This window comes from Pseudomassariella vexata, assembly GCF_002105095.1.
Source record: "Pseudomassariella vexata strain CBS 129021 chromosome Unknown BCR38scaffold_29, whole genome shotgun sequence".
In the NCBI taxonomy this organism is placed as follows: Eukaryota; Fungi; Ascomycota; class Sordariomycetes; order Amphisphaeriales; family Pseudomassariaceae; genus Pseudomassariella; species Pseudomassariella vexata.
This window is the reverse complement of record NW_024467984.1, coordinates 125,920-147,090: the sequence shown is the minus strand read 5'-3', so window position 1 is coordinate 147,090 and position 21,171 is coordinate 125,920. Positions and strand designations below refer to the sequence as shown.

General features: G+C 51.8%; 6 protein-coding genes across 6 annotated transcripts; 4 read left to right on the top strand and 2 right to left on the bottom strand.

The window, feature by feature from the left end:
- Positions 1-594: 594 nt before the first annotated feature.
- BCR38DRAFT_491260 (CAP-Gly domain-containing protein) lies at positions 595-4,664 on the top strand (the record flags this gene model as incomplete). The annotated part of the gene is made up of 2 exons (XM_040864639.1): positions 595-1,005; positions 1,062-4,664. The coding sequence occupies 2 exons, from the start codon at positions 595-597 to the stop codon at positions 4,662-4,664; spliced, it is 4,014 nt and encodes a 1,337-aa protein (XP_040709477.1).
- A 290-nt stretch (positions 4,665-4,954) lies between these two features.
- On the bottom strand, positions 4,955-6,039 carry BCR38DRAFT_491259 (signal recognition particle, SRP19 subunit; the record flags this gene model as incomplete). The annotated part of the gene is made up of 2 exons (XM_040864638.1): positions 4,955-5,085; positions 5,142-6,039. 2 exons carry the CDS (start codon positions 6,037-6,039, stop codon positions 4,955-4,957), a joined length of 1,029 nt encoding a protein of 342 aa, XP_040709476.1.
- A 1,104-nt stretch (positions 6,040-7,143) lies between these two features.
- BCR38DRAFT_491258 (uncharacterized protein) lies at positions 7,144-8,207 on the top strand (the record flags this gene model as incomplete). The annotated part of the gene is made up of 2 exons (XM_040864637.1): positions 7,144-7,433; positions 7,823-8,207. The coding sequence occupies 2 exons, from the start codon at positions 7,144-7,146 to the stop codon at positions 8,205-8,207; spliced, it is 675 nt and encodes a 224-aa protein (XP_040709475.1).
- An 826-nt stretch (positions 8,208-9,033) lies between these two features.
- Positions 9,034-10,454, top strand: BCR38DRAFT_357312 (uncharacterized protein; the record flags this gene model as incomplete). The annotated part of the gene is made up of 2 exons (XM_040857095.1): positions 9,034-10,044; positions 10,116-10,454. 2 exons carry the CDS (start codon positions 9,034-9,036, stop codon positions 10,452-10,454), a joined length of 1,350 nt encoding a protein of 449 aa, XP_040709474.1.
- Positions 10,455-13,712: 3,258 nt separating this feature from the next.
- On the top strand, positions 13,713-15,409 carry BCR38DRAFT_529007 (putative UbiE/COQ5 family methyltransferase). The gene is made up of 4 exons (XM_040865440.1): positions 13,713-14,434; positions 14,501-14,588; positions 14,693-14,901; positions 14,957-15,409. Exons 1-4 carry the CDS (start codon positions 14,054-14,056, stop codon positions 15,146-15,148), a joined length of 870 nt encoding a protein of 289 aa, XP_040709473.1. The 5' UTR covers positions 13,713-14,053; the 3' UTR covers positions 15,149-15,409.
- Positions 15,410-15,469: 60 nt separating this feature from the next.
- BCR38DRAFT_452878 (CDP-alcohol phosphatidyltransferase-domain-containing protein) lies at positions 15,470-17,345 on the bottom strand. Its single transcript, XM_040861548.1, has 3 exons — positions 16,790-17,345; positions 16,312-16,688; positions 15,470-16,250 (listed from the first exon to the last, which is right to left on the bottom strand). The coding sequence occupies exons 1-3, from the start codon at positions 16,992-16,994 to the stop codon at positions 15,852-15,854; spliced, it is 981 nt and encodes a 326-aa protein (XP_040709472.1). The 5' UTR covers positions 16,995-17,345; the 3' UTR covers positions 15,470-15,851.
- Positions 17,346-21,171: the final 3,826 nt, after the last annotated feature.

Genomic DNA, 21,171 nt, shown 5'->3' with positions numbered 1-21,171 from the left:
CAGGCTAAGTTATAACGCACGCACACATACGACACACTTGATATTTTCTTTTTGACATGATGTCGTCTAAGTCAGTGCTCCTCGGCTGCGCGTATCGTGTAGTGAGACCCGCCGGTTGGGCGCGAGACTGGCGGGCTGGCTTGCTGGAATGCTGGTTCTCGGTTGCGGATTCGCTTCCCATGGAATACAAGCACTCGCTTGGTTGTTAGAGCGACGAATGTAAATACCAAGTGCGGCTTCCCATTTTGTTGCACAGGTGACTGAAATATTGGTTGTTGGCGGTTAATAGACGTCATGCGGCCGTTCATGTGCTACCCCGGTGGGTGCACACAGTTTGTGACCAGGATAGTTTACACTATATACTGTGTAAGCTTGGGCCTTACGTTACCTCTGATTTCTGGGGCCACCCGCGTCCACTACCCCTGACAGTCCACAAAGACGCGTTTAGCCCAATCCGGTTGACGGCGACAACATTACAGCTTTCCACGACGGCCACGACGACATCAATTACAGTCTCTCAACACGACACACCACAAATAGACATATCCGACCGCGGCCCATAATGAATTAAATGACCCGGGTCTCCTGCCCATAATGTCGGAGATCGCAGTTGGGCAGCCGGTCGAGCTCAGCGACGGGCAGAAGGGCGTCGTCCGCTTTGTCGGGCGCACCAACTTCGCCGCCGGCGACTGGGTCGGCGTTGAGCTTGACGAGGAAAATGGCAAGAATGATGGCTCTGTTCAAGGGGAACGCTACTTCGACTGCGCTATGCGGAAGGGCATGTTCGTGCGCCCGCTCGCCGTCACTGTCCTTCAAGCCGCTCCGAGATCTGCGGCGCCCCCTAGGAGGAGGCCCAGCAGCGTCAATGTGCCAGGCTCCGGGCGGTCTAATTCGCGGTCTAATTCCACGAGCGATCCGTCAATGAGCAAGCGCATGAGTTTGAATACTGCTAGTCCCAGTCCGGGACCTAGGGTTTCCCGGCCGGCAAGCATGAGTATACCGAGGGTGCGTTGATCTTTTTCAGTTTGTCTATACAACAACCAACTGACCTGGGGTTTCAGTCACCCAACAAGTCACCGGTAAAACAACTCGGTTCAACCGCTGCATCGAGCGCATCTAACTCTCGAACGGGCACGCCGGCCAACACTAGGGCCAGAGGAGGAAGACCTTCGTTTAGTGGCACACAGAGGACGTCCATGGGACCACCAGCTCTGCCTTCAGCATCTCGGGGAGTTCAAAGAACCACATCCACATCGTCGAGTTCTGCGACTAGAAGTGCTGGAGCTTCGAGGCCACTCAGTGGACGCTTGTCCACGACAGGTCGAGGCGGTTTTACTCGCACAGGTGGCAGGGTTATGTCAGGGGATTCGTTGTCGGGCAATGAAGCTGGGTTTGGATCCAGGAACAGGTCGGAGATTGCCTCGCCCGTCAAAAGCGACGACGAGCAAGTTACCAGCCCAGTTCGCTCCCGAACCAATGCCCTGGAGAAGCTCACATCCGGCGCCAAACCCAACCCAAGTCCCACAACAGTTCGAGCGGGTGCTGCATCAACTCGGGTTTCTTTAGGCACTACTAGACCGGCAGCTAATAACGCCCTCGGTAGGGAAAATGAAGACTTAAAGGCGAAGTTGAAGGTACTCGAACGGAAGAGGCTGGAGGACCGGGAAAGGATGAAGGAGCTGGAGAAAACACAAGAGCAAAAGGAAAAATTCGAGCTTATCAACAAGAAAATTGAGCAGAAGTTTCAGGACACGAAAGAGGAAAATCTTAATCTTCGGAAACAGGTCAAAGAGGCTGAGGATAGGCTCGAGAGCATTGAAGCTCTGCAAGCTGAGCATGACTCTATAATGGAACTGGCGACTTTGGACCGAGAGATGGCCGAGGAAACCGCCGAGGTCTTGAAAGTCGAGCTAGATGCGCTCAAGGAGAAGACAGAGGAGCTGGAGCTGGAAGTCGAGGTCCTACGTGAAGAGAATGCCGAGTATGAAAAGGGTATGACCGCCGAAGATCTCGCCAACACGAATTGGATCCAGCTGGAGAGGAATAATGAGCGGTTGCGCGAGGCGCTTATCAGGCTCCGAGATATATCGCGAGAACAAGACGAGGACGCGAAGGCCCAGATCAAGACTTTGCAAAAGGACCTGGAAGCTTTCGACGCAATCAAGGAGGAGTTCCAAATATCCAAGGAGAAGGTGATTCAGGGAGAGTTGCAGATTGAGGATCTGAGGGAACAGCTTAACAATGCTCTGGGCTCTGAGGAGATGATTGAGCAGCTTTCGGAAGAGAAGATGAACCATGAGGAGCACATCAAGGAGCTCAAGGCAGCCATCGCCGATCTCGAAGCTCTCAGGGATATCAACGATGAAATCGAGATTAACCGTGATCAAAATGAGAGGGAGATGCAGGATGAAATCGATCACAAGGACGGTATCATTGCCGAGCTACATCGAAAGGCTCGGGAGCGGGAGAAGATCATCGAGGATCGAGAGTATGATCTGTCCCGGTTCGGAGCGCTCCTCGTGAATTTGCAGACGGATCTGGAAGACATGCGGTCATCACACGCCGTCAATGAGGCCGAATCCGAGCAACTCAACAGCAAGTCCAGAGCCATGATGGACTTGAACCTCAAGCTCCAATTGTCGGCTGCCAAGACCCAGGTCAAGACAATTGAGTTGGAGCTTCAGAAGATGGACGCCGCAGAGGCGCAACAGCATCTCAAGATCGTCAAGCTTTTCTTGCCAGAGACGTATGAAACCGACAAGAACTCGGTGCTCGCTTTGCTGCGATTTGGCCGACTTGCGTTCAAGGCCAACCTTCTCCACGGGTTCATCAAGGAGCGTGTCGCCAAACATTCCCATCCCGGTCACGAGGACGACACAATTGCCGGATGCGATGCTATGGACAAGCTGACCTGGGTATCGTCCATGTGTGACCGGTTCGTCAATGTCATCAGCCACTGTTCGTTGGATGAATTTGCGAAGTACGATGGTGCACTGTTTGAGCTGGAGCCAGTGGAGAGAGCGCTCAATGGCTGGATAGATGGGCTGAGACGTGATGAGCTGAAGGAGAAGCAATGTGCGGCCGAGCTGTCGCGTACTATCGCTCTGATGTCACATCTTGGAGAAGTCCACATCTCGGATGGTTTGGAAAGCTTCGCCGACAACGTCCAGATGAAGACACTTCTGATGCAAAGCCACCTCGAATCGGCGGCGACCACATTCGGCGTCATCAAAGACTTGGTTACTCGCGCCGTGCCAGTCAGCGACGAAGACGGCGAGCTGGCAGACCATTTTTCCAAGAAGTCGGATGCCGTCATCAGTCAGACTCGCAGTGCCAAGGTCATTGTCGGCAAGGCTGTACGGTCGTTGGAGGAGCTGAAGGCGAGATCTCTGTGTCTCATGCCTGAGACTGGAGAAGTCTTTGAGCAGTGCGAGGCTGCGTCCCTGGACCTCGCAGACATGTCCCGCAAGATCGGCATTGATTTACACGCTCTCACGTCTGAAGAAGGCCGTGCCGAAGCGATCACGTATTCCGATGTGCAAAGCACTGTGAGAAATACGGCTATGACTTCTTTCTCTTCGAGCGAGACCGACTTATTCTCCACGTACCTATCAAAGCTACGTGTACTCACTGGCCAGATTGCCGATCTCGCCGCCGTCTGCGCAGATCTTTCCCAGACACAAGAATTCGAGCGCAGCGAAGCGCCGTGGAGGCTCCGCGCCGAGGAGCTCAAGGCCATCAAGGTCGTGCCAGTTGATGCTGAAGAGGAGCTGCGTCTGCTGAAGGAACACTACAGCGAAGCCCGTCGTGAGATTGCCGTGCGCGAGGACAGTCTTAGCACGGCTACCCTTCGCATCGAGACACTCGAGGCCCGTATGAAGGACGCCAGTGCCAAAGCCTCGCTCATCACAAGCCTGGAGGCCCAGATCGCCGAGGCCCAGAGCATTGTGGCTCAACACAAGGAGGACATTGACAAGCAGGATCGCGAGCTGAAGACGCTCGAGACCGACCGCGACAAGTGGAAGAAGCTGGCGGGCGACAATCAAGCGTTTGGCAATGCTGCCGGCACCGCCGGTGCCAAGGCGGGACAAGAACGTGCCGTTGCTACAGCTCGCGAGATGGACGCTCTCAAGAACGACATTGCGAGCCTGCAAGCCGCCGTGCGGTACCTGAGAGAGGACAACCGCCGGGCGAGATTGACGGAGCAACACAAGTTCGACTGGCTTGCTGAGCCACTCAAGAAACCGGCCCCCGTCACCGAACAGCGCAAGGCTCTCGTGGTGGCTGAAGGCAAGGACGCACTGGGCGAGCTGCTCAAGATGGCCATCTCGGCCAAGGTGTACGACCTAAAGGCTCTGCCCGAAGACAAAATGGCGTGGCGTCCGGCGAAGATCACACCTCAGTACCATGCCGCGAAGCAGGCCGAGGACTTTGCCACATGGAAGAGTTGGCACAACTCGGTTTTGCAGAAGGCGCAGGTGGTGCTTAATGCGCAGAGCGGGCGGAGACCTGAGTACCAAAACGAAGAGATGAGGAAAGCTGCCGCGAAGTTACGTATCAGACTGCCAGACATGGACGGCAAGGTCGTCCCCGGGGGCAGCGATGTGCAGATTGTAGGATCGAGGGAATGGGAGGGGTTGCAGGGACGACTTGCTACGGTATGACAGAAGTGTAATACCACACACGTCCAAGGCCGTGCATGCGTGTGGAAGAGACAGATATCGATACCCTTTTTGTTGTAACATCAGCTCCAAGTAGCCTTGTAGAAAAGCAAACACCAATTCTTTTTATGCGGTCTGGATTGATTGTTTTCTAGGAGCGTTATCTTGACCTCGTTTCCGAAGGTTATGGTATCATAACCCCTATACCATCATCCATCGACAGACACGTGCAGAATTTGCTTCCCTCCAACGCAGCGAAAGCAAGCCCACTTGTTCTGCTATACTTCCTTCGCTCAGGCCTTGCCCTTGCCCTTTTTGTTCTTCTTCCCACCACCTCCTCCCTCACTACCATCTGCCACACCTCCACCCAAGCCAGGCATTCCCCCCCACTCGGCCCCCCCATACCAGGCATCCCACCCATCGCCTGCAACATGCTCATCATATCCGCCCCGGGCGCCCCTCCCCCACCCCCAGGCGCACCTCCCATCTCCTTCATGATGTCCTTCAACGCATTCTCACTAACCCCACCCCCCGTCATAGCCGCGCTATACGCCGGCAACAACTCATTAATCTTCCATCCCCGCGGCACCGCCGGTCTTGGCCAGCTCTCCCCCGGTTCCGGGGTAGGCAGTCCCGGGATCCTAACTCTTCTCAACGCATCGCTGTGCTCCGTCGTCGGGTTCTCTTTCAAGTGTTTCGCGACCAAGATGTATAAATGGTGCTTGTTCTTGATTTGCCCGATGTACGGGTTTTTTCCTGACGTGTCTTTGAGATGCACCCGCACGCGCCCTGGGTTCGCCCAGTCTTTGGGGTGGAGCTTGTGTGCTTCGAAGACGGGCTGGATGCGTAGCGCGGCGCAGGCGTTAGCGATTTCGCGGGCGAGGGGGTTTTTCACGGCTAGGGAGGCCGGGACGCGTCGGCCTTCGGCGCGCGTGCGAGAGGCGTCGAAGTAGATTGGGTACAGGCATTGGTAGCTGGCGATGTCTTGGGGCGCGATGGGGCCACCTGAGGTGCCGGGAAAGGAGGGGCCAGCGGAGGGGTTGTAGAGCTGAGGTTGAGAGGCAGGGGGAGGTGCGCTGGCTTTGGGAGCGGCGGCACTACTGCGTTGTAGCATGATGTCGGATTCGGCAAAGTCGTCGATGTCGCCTTCGGAGGGGTCGGACAGGTTGCTGTCTTCGCTGTCGGACACTTCTTCTATTCTGGGGTGCGACATCTTGGCTGGCTTGGGCAAGGGCTTTTCCTTTCGGTCCTTGGTGTAAGGTGGTGGTGGTCCAAAGATGCAGGTGAGGTTGATTGCAGTGAGTATGGAAGTTGTGGTGGGGGAGAATGTGGCCAGCTTCAGTTGATGTGGGGCAGCTGGGCAGCTCTGGAGGGACATTCTTGCAGGTAGCTGACGCAAGTACGTTGTATCCTTGTTTACCCCAAGCTAACCCTCGTGGTCAATTCAACATTTTTTGAACTTCCTATTTTCCTGAAAAGCAGAGAGAAGCTATACGGTCGACTCGTTACCAGCTCAGTTGCAATGTTTTTACATAGAACTGGTTTCTTCTCTTCGAAAGATCAAAACTCAGATTCACTGACATATTTGTTACTCATCCATACGGAGGTGAAGCATAATCTGCCCATAGGTAGACCCGTATTCGTGCATCTGCATGGGCTCTGGGACAACTATAACAAACTAGTATCATACCCGTTCAGTCGTTGGAGTATCGGTGGAAGTGGAACATACTACCTAGGAACATGGGGGCTACACGAAACCACCTTTAGGTTGCAGCTTGAAACTTCTCTACCCTTGACGTAACCTACAAACCTTATATCAAGCAAATAGCGAACACTTACGAAAGCGATTAAGCCAATAGTCGAGGAGTTTGGGGACGAGAACTGTCATTAAGCAAGTATCTGAAGGTAGGCAGGTTCAGACAGGAAATGATATGAGTCCGTTTTCAGCAAAACAATAGTAGATCCATTTCATTACAGCCTGCGTGGGGTATCATTTGGTCTCATTTGATCATTGTTCATTACCAGACGTGTCTTCTGTGCTGGGATTTACCTGGATATAGAATTGAAGACCTGGATACTCATTTGCCTAGTCTTGATGCCACGTTTTGTCCCACCCCGGTATGCATAACGAGCAAGCGTTGTGTAGCACCCAACCCAAAGAGCCTCAAAGGTGTCGACGTACAACAATGAGCTTCCCTTCAACATCTATGGAAGACCTCTGATCCGTGCTGAGAAAACCACGAGGTTTCTGTAATGCCGTTACCTGTTTCTGCGGAGCCACTGCTGATTCTCGATCTATACAGCCATGCATCTGCAATGTCGAGTTTGAGTTTTCTCCACCATGTGAAGGCCTATCGCTGCCGATGCATCCACGGCATCTACATAAGAACTTCGGCTTTTCCATAATCATTGCCTAGTTGATCGATCCCCATTCTTGCTCCTTGCAAACTCAAAACTTCAAGACAACTCCTTTCCCGCGTCCATGCGTAAGAGTATCTCGATCGATTGTATCCTCACAGCGATTCGACGCCCCAAAGCCGAAGGGCTGAAGATCACAATCTACGAACGACAGGATGGACCTGGTGGTGTCTGGGACTTCACCGCGAATCCCGATGACCCCCTGTCATCGCCCATGTACGGCAGCTTCGAGGCCAAACTTACCTGCGAGTTGATGGCACTCTGTGCTTTTCCGTATGCTGGAGGCTTGTTGTTTCCAGAACGTGATGACGTTGAGCAGTGTCTTGGAGATCACAGCGAGGGTCTCGAGGTGGAGTTCGACACGGAAGCCATTTGACTAGTACGGTTTGAGCCATCAACAGCCATGTGAGTGGGATGTAATGATAAGTAAGCTCAAGCCAGAGGAGGGGGGAAACATTAAAAGATTTTGATGCCGTGGTGGTTTGCGCGTGGCACTTTCGACAAACCTTTTGAGCCGGACTACCCTCGCCTGATGGACTGGAAGGAAACGCCGCATGTATAGGAGCTACAGAAATACAGAGGATTTTCGAGGAGGGGGAAATGATCCGAAAGCCATGAACATATAATTATGCGCTAACGCTCTCACTAAACGTTGTCAACGAAGGTAATTCAGCATGTGGATAGGACATATCTTGGCAGCTGCCAACGTCGCCAGCGAATCATGGGTCTCATCCAACACAAAGCGCATTCTGGCCTCCAAACGATGAGCTCGTTGGCCCCGTTAAGACCCTTCACCGCAAGCAGAGACGAGTCCAGCTCGGCGCCACGGGGGCCGCAGAGGTTGGCCACATCATCTTCTGTACCGGGTTTCAGTACACAACACCATTTCTGTGCGAGGGAAAGCTTGTTGGAACACATCTCTTTCCCGACGGCTCCCACGTCGAGGATCTGGACGAGCACATGTTCTATACCAAGCGAGCCAGTCTGATCTCCCTGGGGGTTCCCAGGACCACGCCGGCTTTCATCGTCTCTACGTCGGCCAACTCGAGGAACGGTGTCTGGAGGCAGATGTCGCAAATGCAGATGTGCCTGCTGGAAATGAACCCTTCAGGTGGAATGACAGAATGAGCTGGATGTTCATGCATGCCCCAAACACTAACAGGGCCGTTGTTGAGAGAAGGGACACACGTCATAATGCGTACAACCCGCAATCTCTTGGTATTACGAGCCAAGAAGCTTGGTTTGCTCTTGGAGTCCCTGTGAAGCAAAAGACCGACATACACAGCCTGGGACGCGGGTTGTTCGGAACCATTTATACCCAGGCGAGGAAATGAAACATTGAAATACCAATAGCCCGGAACGGCAGAGCCAGTAAGCTCGTAACCAATCAGCGATTTGCATGGGTGCAAGCAGACGCTCAGGGGTTGCGGATTACTTTGTTGGACTGAAATTCGCAACCACATTGGTACTTTATCTAAGTCATGTTCAAGTTTCAGAATTCAACTAATTACGGGAGGGCCCCGATCGGCCAGCCACCCTCCCGGTTTATGACTGGCTCAACAACCTTCCCATTCCCAAAACCCTGGCCAAGACATGCTAACTAGGGCAGAACTGGGGACTCGGCTGGGCAAGGTTACTATGGTAGGCGTTACGTGCTGAGTGGAGTTACAGAACACGACGCGATCTACGTCTCGGCATTAATGAGAGCGTATCCATCAAATCAAAAGTGGCACAGGCACTTGCACATATGTCACCGGTGGTTGCGGTCCCGTGGATACTCATCATCATCGTTAGATGTCAGCGACGTTCTCGCTGTGCTTTTTCCTCTGTTTGTAGCCAACCAACATCTTCTCCCGATTTCTCTTCATCTTTACTTTTTAAACCCACGTCACTCCTTTGTCGATGTCTTTGCTGTGCTTTCACGGTATCCTTAAGTTTTAATAGGGCCTTTACCATGTTCACTCTTTTCCCTCTCAAGTCTTTTCATCGGCGCCGCACATTCATTCGAATCTTGGGCCTCGTGTTGGCCTGGATTCTGTTCCTCGAGGTCCTCCAACTCCGCCAAACCTTTTATCTCCAGCAAGACGACGTGGACAGCTGGATTGGGTCTGACCCGTGCGAGGGTCTGGAGGGACTCAGCGATGTCTTCGTCGTCCTGAAGACCGGGGCAACGGAAGCTTTTGAGAAGGTCCCCGTGCATCTCAGCACGACCCTGCGCTGTGTTCCGCATTACGATATTTTCTCCGACTACAAAGAGCAGATTGCCGGCCATCAGGTCCACGACGCGCTGGACGGCGTGAACCCCGATATTGTCGCATCGCATCCGGATTTTGAGTACTACCGCCGTCTTCAACAGCACGGCAAGGACGGGTTTTCGGCCCAAGAAGTAGGCCAGTGGCTCCAGGCCAAAAACACCAACAGCGGGCGGGATAGCCCGGGGTGGAAACTCGACAAGTGGAAGTTCCTGCCGCTCGCCGAGAAGGCGCTCCAGCTGCGGCCCGAAGCCAAGTGGTACGCCTTCGTCGAGACGGATACGTACGTACTCTGGCGCAACGTCCTCGAGTGGCTGCTGGAATTCGATGAATCCAAGCCGCAGTACCTGGGCATGCAGATGCAGATCGGCGACGTAGTATTCGCCTATGGTGGCGCCGGCTTTTTCATCTCGAAGCCGGCGTTGACCAAAGTGGTGGAGCATCGCAGGGCACACCTCAAAAACTACGATGAATTTACTGCTGCCCACTGGGCCGGCGACTGTGTCCTCGGCAAAGCCCTCGCGGATGCAGGCGTGCCCCTGTTCTGGTCCTGGCCCAACCTGGTCAACGAACAGCCGTCAAACATGGACTTCAACGCGTCCTTTGGGAATATGTACAAGAAGTTGTGGTGTCACAACGCTGCGAGTTACCACCACCTCTCGCCCGCAGATATTGATCATTTCTCCGCCTTTGAGCGGAGATGGAATCGAATGGTACGTCTAATCCGATATAGTTTCATCTCCCCCACTGGCTTTGGTTTTAACAGTTGGTGCCTTCTTTCAAGAATCCCGATGTTTTGATGCGTCATGCCGACGTCTTCCGGCAGTACATCCTACCACGCATTGTACCGGAACACGCGGACTGGGACAACCTGTCGGAACATGACCATGGATTCTCGAACTCCCTCGACGATTGCCGCAGAATCTGCGAACTCGAGGATGATTGTGTACAGTTCTCGCGCTCCGGTCGGACTTGCAAGACGTCATCCGTCTTGAGACTAGGGCACGAGCGTTCAGAAACGGCTGTCGAGCGAGTAACCTCCGGCTGGCTCATGGATCGTGTCTATGCTTTTGTCGAAGATATGGAGTCGACATGCACCAACGAAGATTGGGTATTGCCTTGATATTCGCCTGTGTTATCTATTAGGACCACTTTGCTACTGCACCAGACATCTGGCCAAAGCACGAACACACCTTTGTGGAAACATCACCCACGCAGGGTCCACGCGACCGATTCGGGATGAACCCTACAGTCTGTTATCGGATGATCCAACCTCATTGCGAATGACACGCGGTCCATGACGTCCCCTGTGAGCGATTTCGAGCTGCGTGGGAGCTGCGTGGGAAAAGAGCGAATCGAGGATATCGCCCAGCCGAGAGGTGTGACCCAACTCATCACATCACACACATTCGCCGTGCTACGGAAGCTGTCAGCTGGGCCCACCAAGTATGGTGATACGAACCACCGTCGCTGTGGAAAAGCAGTCACTGGGCCGTGGATTGCGCAGGGTGACGGCGGCCGGAGTCCAAGCGAGGCACTTCAGTGAGATGGAAGTAAAGCAGCTCGAGGGGACGGAAGGCGACGCACCCTCATTGAGCGTGCTTTCATACGAGGTAGTGGCAGCGAGAAAACCCAGAGCTCGAGCCGAGCTGGGTATTCTATCGCAATCTAGCTAGGCTCAACCGAGCAGTCCTCGTCCCACTGCATCATACTACTCGTGCCATATAAAATGGTCAAGATTATTCTTGAATGGAATCAGACTATGCTATAACTACATTGCTTGGCGTGTGACAACTAATCCGCGTTTCCAGTACAGGGTACTTTCCGTTCATGCCAACGCTTTGAATTGGGCCTTTGCATTTGTATGTTGCTGGCGAATGGCCATGCTCCGCCCTATCCCTACGCCAACTCTTTTAGAACATTGGCCTGTTTACTCAGCCTCGCTGCTGTGTAATAGACAGGTAATTTGTAGAACAAGATCACCATTGTCGAATAATTCCAGACTACACATTAGACCGTAGTGTACTGTCCTTTTGTAATCCGACATACGATCCAACACGTTCGCGATGCATTGCGTGAGGTTGTGAAAGTCAGATAATTTGCTGGCGATTGTGTGCCATCTGAAAGATCTTTAAGCCCATGTTTTTGGATCCCTGAGACGGAAAGGTCCTCTCCCAAGGCCTGCGTTTGAGACTCGTGCCGGCTGGGTTCCACGGAGGACGTTGAAGATTTGCAAAAGTCCACACTAGCGAATTGCTCTGAGGATGTTCCCTCGGTCCGAAAAAGACTACTGTGGGCTTTCATGAAGCGCAAGAACTCTGAGAGAAATATGCAGCGTATCAGACACTCGAAGACGATTTTGACAGAGATTATGCCAGTACTGAGTTCTCCGGCTTGCCAGCCTACCAGACGGTGAAATTGGATTCAATGTACTGTCAGGGCAGATTCGCCTACTGAACCGTGTCCTCATTGTTTCCCCATCCATGGCGGCTTGCACGAGAGGGGACGCCCCTTCAACGTCAACCTGGCTAAGCGAGCCTCACAGGAATCTGTGCGGCCACAGCTTGCTATGCAGGATAAGAGCATAGATGCCATCAAGTTCCTCCTCGGACAAGGGGCTGACCCTAACGCAGTCGACGACGACCAAGTGTGCGCACTCTGAACATATTCGTATATATGAATAAAGCTCTAATTAACCACCCAACAGATCACCAAGCATTGCTGTCGTGGGTATAAGACCCTGATTTAGCAAACACTTGGCTAGAAGCTCTAAGGCTTCTACTGTTCCACAGCGCGTCAACAAACGAGAGTATCTACGGCAAGACTGTTGGTATGGTTGACATCAGCTCCAAAACTGATGTCGATAACTGGGCACTGGAGTAACTCAGTTTGCTGCATTCACGAAATTCTGGGGGGTTCGAGACGGTCAAATTACGGGAGCCCCAATGCTTACAGCGATACGTAGCCACAACGGTGCCGATGCCATTCGAATGCTGATCAAGCTCGACGTCAATACTACCAGCATTCTGGATAGCGGTGGCTCCTATCTCCATTGGGCCGCCAGTGCGGCTCCCAACTCTCAGTCGTGGGTGTTTCCACTCCACAACTGCTGCGCTCAATTTCTCAACCGACAAGACACCTGAGCTGCGACCCTTAAACCACGCCGCCAGCACACCCGGCTGCTCAAGGCCCCAAGATCTTTATCAAGAAAACTAGTCTGTCGATTGCTTTTATTCTACGTCTAAAAATAGATCAAGATGAAGGGGTCACAACGTTCGACCTAGGTAAAGCTATCTCAAGTGCACCGAATATGTAGAGGATTCGCTAACCAAATCTGTGGACTGTCGGGTCAGGCCAAAATTATATGATGCAGTCAAAGTTCCAGGAGACTCAAAGCTGTTACTCCCATCAGAGACGAACTCGTGACGCATTAAGGATCACTACCACCTAATCCTCCGATCTAATATAAACTAGAGCGTCAAAATTGCAAAACCATGGGTTACTCTTTTTGTTTTATTGCGGTCAAAATTCCAGGGATTATATCACTTAAGGTTAATCTGAATGGCAGGTAATTTTGACTCCTGTACCGCTTTTCCTGCGGTGCGAACTTTCACAACGCAGAGTAGTCACTTGACTGCACATTGATGATTTACAACATTACTTACTGTATTTGTATTGAAGACACTATTCCTGTAGCTCCAGTAAATAATTCCGCGTTACCAAAATCTGGACTGATGTAGCAGGGCATTACCTTAAACTAGCAACCCAGGAACCCAAAAGGCCTCTGTCTCAGCCCCAAACTCTCATATGCATGCCTTGGTATCCATCTACCACAAGTCACATACACTAGGAAGTGAGCGGTGGGAGTGGCCTAGAAACTATATGGTTTGCTGCCTGAAGATCGATAACATTTATCCCATTTATCCTATGCGGAGCGTAACTAGATGATCAAACACAAAATAAAAGAAGGGTTCAGCAAAGAGCATTCTCCCAAACTCTGTGTGCAATTCTAACTGATTTTCGACTCATATTATGTAATGGAAATTCGCGAAAACGATATATGCCAATCAGAAAGAAACCGAAGGAGAGCTTCGAAGCTTAAAAGACAAGGCCATGGGTATACCCTGATATAGACTTCCACCAATATGCATGGAGTTCGGGCTAGGTTCATGTTTCATCTCATCGGATCAGTCAGTCCAACTACATTAGTGGCCATTTAGTGCTATGCTGGTAATCTTTGCGCCAACGAAGGATACCAAGCCGCTTGATTGACAAGCAGAGCCCCATGATGTCATGCAAATGATGGAATAAAACCGCTTGCCAACGTACAGCTTCACTTGCCATATTAAGTATATATTTGGCGGCTTGGTAAGCCTACGGAGCTAAGTCCGTTCCCTTGCCTTGTTGGAGAATATAGCAATATGTTGCACTTGTTTCACTGTTGTGCATGGCTCAAAACTTTGATAACCTGGTCTCGTCCCTCGATGAACCCCTCAGCTAACTGCGACCATTTTCAGCGACTTTCACCCATCCGTTCAGCTCATGTTCTTGCGAACTAGAGAGCATTTCGACGTCTGGAATGGACCATAAATTGCCGTAGACATCCACCACACTTCACGACCTGTCTCCCTTTTTCCTTCGGGTAGATTAGTTTCAACCAAAATACACACACAATCATCACCAGCACACAAAGCTGCATCACTTGTTCCAACCCCTATCAATATGGCAACCATGACCACCTTACCCAGCGGAGGAAGCACCCTCAATATCAAGTCCCGTATCGGCATGCCTGAGTTCTTCGGCACCAGTGAAGCCAGCAACATCTACTCGAGTGCGGAGCACCTGACGGGCCCCGTAGCCACACCGCTCCTCGAGCACGCGGGTCTGAACCAGGATATCAAAACGCCCATCGAAGTTTTGGACCTGGCATGCGGCACGGGTGTGGTCTCAGCCCACCTGCATCAGATCCTCAAAGAACACAACACGCAGGAGCTGGTGAAGCTGACGTGCGCCGACCTGTCCGATTCTCAGATTGCGCATGTGCGCCGCCGTATGCAGGAGAATGGGTGGCCCAATACCGAGGCGGTGGTTGTGGATGCTTCTGTGAGTGTTTATTGGGCTGTGTCCCTTGTAAGGGGAACAAAGTCGGGTCGCTGATGATGTTCCCAGCAATCGAGCCTCCCGTCTGACAACTACGACGTGGTTATAATTGGTATGGCGCTCATGCTCATTCCTGATTCACGAGGGGCCGTCAAAGGTATGCCCCTCCCCACCCCCTTCTCCACCCCCTTTTTTGTTGTCCCGCCTCCCCCGCCCTCCGGGCCAAACCATGAAGAACCGCTCGGCTAACGTCCGCCTCAGAGTGTTACCGCATGCTCAAACCCAACGGCTGCTTCGCTGTCTCACTCTGGCACATCGAAGGCTGGATATACGATGTTCGGGACGCACTCTCCAACCTGCCCGGCTCTCCTCCGTGGCCCCAAGACTCCGACGAGCTCATTTCGGCATGGGCAATGGGACCCTGGCACAACGTCCGCTTCGTCAAGGCGACCTTCCAAGCCGCAGGGTTCGTCGACATCAACTGAAATCGTCACGCGCCACATTGTGATGAACAATGCCGACCAGTTCTGCTACATCTTCCGGGCCTTCATGCGCTGCGTCACTGACGACTACTGGACCCCCGAGCAGCGGGCACAGTGCATGCCCCTGATCGAGCCGGCATTGAAGGATTTCTTCAATAAGAAGTATGGGCTTGGGCAGCCGTTTACGGTGGAGAGGACTGCCATCATGGCGTCTGGACGGAAGCCAGCGAAGTGAGATGAAATGCGCGGAAATTAGCAGCTTGATGTTTGCTCGTGTTACTGAGTTTGGTCCTCTTCATCTCAGTTTCCGTATCGTGTCACAAAATGGTCCCAGGCTCGCGTAGGCTTATCCGTGCCCTCAGCTTGGTGTCGAGCGGACGGTCGTCCGAGGATTGGTGTCTTCAGTCGCCTGCGGGAAGTTTACAGCCAGTAGAAAATGGAAAGCAGGACAGTTCGTCAACAACGCTCAGCAAGATATTGTGAATTAGGATTGCCCAGCAAATCAGAACAAGTGATATCAGTCCAGCGTAGTGCGTCACGTCAATTGGGCAGGCAGCAGGAAAACCTTGACCTATTCTGAACTATTCGTATGCTCAGTGCATGCAAGAAGGCAGCATTACAATATATACAGCGAACAGAAAGCCTCCGCCTCGAACGTGGTGGCACGACCATACATCGTCAGGCATAGTCAGCCAGCGAAGCAGCGTCTAAAACCCATTGCCAGTAACAGATTCCGTACGAAACTCCATATCGATGTCTGCTAATCCTACTACGCCGGTCCCATGCAAATCTCAATGACGCGAACCGCGCCACAAGATGTGTCGTCCATTCTCGTACAACTTCTACACCCTCCGCACGGCCTATGGTCATGAAGTGGCCATCACCTGCCATCAGGACTTAGCCAAGCCCACACATCATCTCGTCTCCCTGACTCGATCTTACGCCGTCTTCTTGCTCTTGCTCCGCTTAGGCAAGCCTGCAGCCCTGCGAGCTGCCACATCACCCTCGGCGATCCACTTGCTGGCCTTGACCATCTGGATCACGTTGAGAATCTGCTTCGCTGCCATGACAGGGAAGCTGACACCGGTGATGACCCACGGCCAGAACGAGTCCATCTTGTTTGCGCGCGCGAGCTCGAGGGCGCCGGCGCTGTAAGGATTCGTGAACAGTTGGCGGAGCATCGAGCTATTAACCTGAGCACCGCTCTGAATAGCCGCGGCCTTGGACGCGCCGACCGTGGACAGGAGCTGTGGTGACAGCAGAGGCGAGGAAAAGGAGAGCAGATAGAGACCAATGAAGAAGACTTCGTTCAGGGCGCAGATGAGGAAGAGGACTGTCTGCTGGCTTGTTAGCTTCTCTCCAATTGCCAGACCGGCCCTGGGCTAGAATTTTGCGCACCTTGTTGGTGTAGTAGAGGCTCAACAACCAACTCCTAGACTTATCCACCTTCTTATGACTCGAATCAGCGCCACCCATGGACAAGGTCGCGTACATGTGCATGTAGTGACTCGCCAGATCCAGTGAGATCAGACTCTGGAACACGATGGACCACCGTGGAAAGGCGGATGACAGGAACACAATCAGACACGATGTTGTGCATCGGTCCGTCACCATATCAAGCACCGCGCCGAATTTCGTCGACTGTTCGAAGTACCTTGCCGCATAGCCGTCGAGGGCATCGAGTAGGCAGGACACGCTGTAGAGCACAGAACAAGTCCTCGGGTGCAAGGGCATATAGTAAAGGGAAGCGATTGCGAGCACAATTCGCGAGTAGCCTAAAGATTCGAATCGGCATTGTCAATGCGAGCTTCCACGAGATGTACAAGAGAGCTTCGAGGAGCTAGCTTGCAGCGACCGAGACAGACGGGGGCGGTACCTATGAGATTGGGCCAGAAAAGGAATATGTTTTCTGAAGGTGGGCTGGCGTCGTCGTCGAGGACCGACTGGGGCGCCTCGGCAGCACCGTTGCTATTACCATTGCCGTTGCTGTTGGCGTTGGTAAGAAGATCTGATGTTGGTTTGGTCTGGGTGTCATTCGCAGCAGCCAGTGCTGCTTGACGTCGGGTCTGTCGAACGGACATGCTTGCAGATAAAGGCTCCCGGCCCCGGCGTGTGCTCTTGCGCAATAATCACTGGATGGAATCGCGTTTGATCGTGCGTTACCCACGCGTCGGCGAAGATGCTGCTTGGCCTTTTCTCGACTTGGAGGGTTGGCTGGTTGTGCTGCTGACGAGACGAGCTGCTTTAGGCGGTCGCAGAAATTACGTAGATCCCAGAATTGGGGTAGGGAGCTTATCGGGCACAGACACTCAGCGACGGAAAGAACAGATTGAAGCAGCACTGCACATGCGATGATGCCTTGTCGTGGCAACTATCGAAGGAGGAGAAGATAAGGCAACCGAGAGACCAATATTCGGCCGGATTTGACGGAAGCTCTTAAAGATGACGAGCAACTTCCCGAACGGGTCGTCGGCTCCAGCCATACTGCGGAGACCCGCAAAAAACAGCATGTTGACATAAGCTGATCAAATAGGAGAAGGCAACATTATTTGGCCTTGAGCTCATGGGGACATGGTTCACAGGATTCTCGACGTTTACTTATCTCGTCTCACACACGAGTAACTGTCACTTGAACATGCATGTTCGCTTGCAGAGTTGCGGCGACAGGCTTAAATGCATTGGTCGTCAAGACCCTGCAATCCATCGTAACATCGCAGAGCGAATCTGTAGCCCCACCGCTGTAGATCTATTATTGTTCTAGAAAGCGGCCTCGCACTTGTAGGCGTATACTAGGATAGCTTACCTGACATATACAGGTGTCTGAAGAACCAAGGTGTAAATACAAACCAAAAGATGCCTCGATCGATGCGGCCTAGATTGCATACATCATTAGTCTCGCATAGCAGATAGATATGATGACCATAGACGGTAACTGAGTGGCGCGGTATACTGTGATCGGCAGCCAGGGTTCGATATTTCTGATGCTTAATATTACCAAGCGAACAAGAGCTTCAGCTCCAGCTCCAGCTCCAGGCTTACCAGTCGTACTCCAAGTCCGGAGGGAAGCTGTGACGGGCTCACTGCGAAACTATACAGCTCAACATGGCCAAATACTGTTAATTATCTAACTGAGGAGGAAAGTAAAATATGCGAGCTGTCCCGGGAACACGGACTATGTTTTGTGTGCCCTCGATGGTTCCTTTGGTGGATCCGGACGCACGGTCCTTGCAGCTCCGGATCCCATATCAGGCACAGCCTGTCACAGAAGCAGTGCCGAGAAGGCCTTTTCATATTGCTACGTTTATAGATGCCCAATTGTACCCATGTCTCATCCATCATCAATACTTGCGGACGTCGAATTCGGTCGTCGATGTAGCGGAATTCCGCAGCGGAATTGAGTTTCACTACTCGGGGCCATGTAAACGAACATATGCCCGTTCCTATTGGACGAGAGCTTCGATTAGAATTGGGTAGACCTTGTGATTCGGTGGTGGTGAGACGGCGCTCAGCCGGGTAACTAAATCATGGCAGCTATCGTTGATACTCGAGACATCGGATACAAAATATCAGCTTTTGTGATATGTTCTAGTCTCACCCCTCATCATGCGCATCTTTGGATCTAGACGAAGACTTTCCGGTTCTGGATTTACTCCAGTCAGGTACAGGGAAAATCAAACCCAGTAATCTCACGTACCCTGATGATCGTCTGTTCGATAGTTGCGTTCATGCATGGAGATAAGCGAGGGCTTAAGAAGGATCCTGATACATTTCATGGAAACTGGCATTCTCTACTACAGAAAGCTATGTCCGTCAACGATGATAGGAAGCAGGCAGTGTGACAGTCCGGCCGAGGCACTTACCTAGGTAAATCATCTTATCAAAAACGCTCTCCGAGTTGCAGAATCTCGGTTGTTGAGCGGCCGTAGCAACACTGAATCGCTAATACGTGACTCCATGGGGGATTACCCTGTAGCTATAGATAAGATAGATAAGATAAGAGCTATAAAAGAGCTCTGCCAGGCCAGAATAGCTGATCTGGCCATCCTTTCCCAATACAACAATTCACACCCCATATGCACTCGCATCAATCGCGTTAAATCTAAAAATTACACACCACTTCGATTACTACGTGAAGGAGCAACTGATACTTAGGTTAAGTGATCTACGGTACACAGTCATCATTTGTTACGTTTCCTTAGCAGCGCTATTGCTTATCGAGAAAACAGTTCATATAGGCTGTAAATACTTTTATCGTTTCTCTTCTATACTCCTTATGTTAGATATGTTTGTAGACATATAATTATAGCCTTTTTAGATATTCTACTATACCGCCAGCTATGTCAGGGTCGTGTATGGGGGTACCAGTAGTTTATTGTTGTAGCACGAAGAATGGAACATCAGCCAGCTCGTGCAGTACCAATATACATGCGGTGTGTGAAGGTCAACCCTCGCAGACTCACTACAACCAGGTGACTTACAGCTGGAACACCTGCCATGGCAGTGCCAGATGGGAAGCCAATCATAACCCTTGTAGGAGCCCCGCCAAGCGTGGACGACTTAGTCGCGCTCCCTCAAACCTAAGTTGTCATCTTCTTTCCTTCGCTCCTTAGAGTAGAATCTTCGTCGATAGCACCTAATCGAGGTCTCTACCAATGCGATGCAACCCAGGTCGTGACATTAAACAGGTAAAAGATAGTACGATCGCTTCCCTATGCGATACTAGAAGATTCGTACTGAAGTTAGTCGTTATATACATTTTTAAACTAAATATTCAATTCGCCTAGCGTGAACAACTTGCTTATCTAAAAGATGCATACGTTGAAAGTATCATGTTTAGGAGGAAAACAAGTACTGTAGTGGGGCCAGGCCGGCCGTCAGGGCAAATAGGTGACAGGAGGCAGGAAGTACTCCCTTTTCTTCGCTTCAAGACGTACACTGGGACTGAGGACCATCTTCCTCGAGATTGTCACGGTGAGCACAATTGAAGAGTCAAACCACTCTAATGCACTGTATTGACTTAACGATTCTCGACAAGGAAAGAAAGAGAAACTAAAACAGGCTGGCTCACATCTGAGGATCTTAAATCCCGCCTTCAGATGGCCAGTGCTCCTACAGGTCCACAGCTAGTGGGTTTCGTGGCATCGTGACACCGGCCGTCACAGAGATCATCCTCATCATCACCTTCTCAATTTTGCTTTCATGGTCAGTCAGTCAATCTTGAAGATTATTTATTTTCACACATACATGCACTCAGACGTAGCTTTCACGAATCCGTTACTCTGCTCTTATCTCAATCTCGACAACTACAGGAGCCTTCATCTTGTCCTGATCGACCAATTCAGTGCCAGTGACAGCCTCAATTCGACTCCCAGGGCCAGGCGTCGTACCAGTGAATTGTCCTGTCGCCAGTTACAGAGGCGCATCCGACCAACTTGCGCACGAGACCTGAAGACGAATAATACAATAATGTAGTACTTATAATATACAATTTGCTTAATTACTAGTCTAATAGGCCTTACTAGACTATATTAGTAGTAACAAGCTCGACGAGATATTGAATATCTAGCATTAAATTCGACATAAGTATAACGAGACTAGCGCTATTGATCGCGATGTGTCAGGGTACGGCTAGGCCGAAGGCAATAGTACAGAGTGATAGGGAGTAACGGGCGTCCCTCCTACGTAGCACCGGGTGGTCACTGGCGGTCTCAGGTAGGGGTGCCCACGGTGATGCATTGATCTCTGCCCTCTCTATCTTCCTCCGTCTCGACTCCTTACTTATAGCCAGCCGAGGTTCTCTCTTGGATTCTGGATGTTTGCTTCCGTATGTCTGTGTTCCTCCGACTTCGGCCAATATCTTGGACAGCGGCTCCTTATCTGCAACCAAGCGATTCCCTATCCGCTGCAAACGGCTTCAACGGCTCTCATTCGCCACAAACGGCTTCCTACCTGGTGGAAGCCGGCCCGCCTCGGATGACACTTGTGGCTCTGACAACTCCTTCCCTATCCTACTTCGAGATGGTCCTTATATAGATAGCTAGGCCGCCGCTTGGACCCGGCATAACAGCAGGGTCGGCGATGCCAAGGATATTGACTCTCGTCATCCCAAAGCTTCACATAGATTGTAATCATGACTCGGGAGTCTTTTGTCCGAAACACCCCTCCGGCGGCCCACCGGTGTCCTGCGTTCAGTGTCCTGACACCCACTGGTGCATATGGCATTCTGTTCTCTGACACGATGTTTCTAATATACTAATA

Excerpts from the sequence above, each read along its gene's own strand:
- BCR38DRAFT_529007 (XM_040865440.1), top strand. The coding sequence starts at position 14,054 with ATGGCAACCATGACCACCTTACCCAGCGGAGGAAGCACCCTCAATATC. Across the intron at positions 14,435-14,500 it reads CGGTGGTTGTGGATGCTTCT|CAATCGAGCCTCCCGTCTGA; the intron begins GTGAGTGTTTAT and ends TGATGTTCCCAG. Across the intron at positions 14,902-14,956 it reads CCTTCCAAGCCGCAGGGTTC|TTCTGCTACATCTTCCGGGC; the intron begins GTCGACATCAAC and ends AATGCCGACCAG.
- BCR38DRAFT_452878 (XM_040861548.1), bottom strand. The coding sequence starts at position 16,994 with ATGTCCGTTCGACAGACCCGACGTCAAGCAGCACTGGCTGCTGCGAAT. Across the intron at positions 16,689-16,789 it reads TTTCTGGCCCAATCTCATAG|GCTACTCGCGAATTGTGCTC; the intron begins GTACCGCCCCCG and ends TCGAATCTTTAG. Across the intron at positions 16,251-16,311 it reads GCCTCTACTACACCAACAAG|ACAGTCCTCTTCCTCATCTG; the intron begins GTGCGCAAAATT and ends ACAAGCCAGCAG.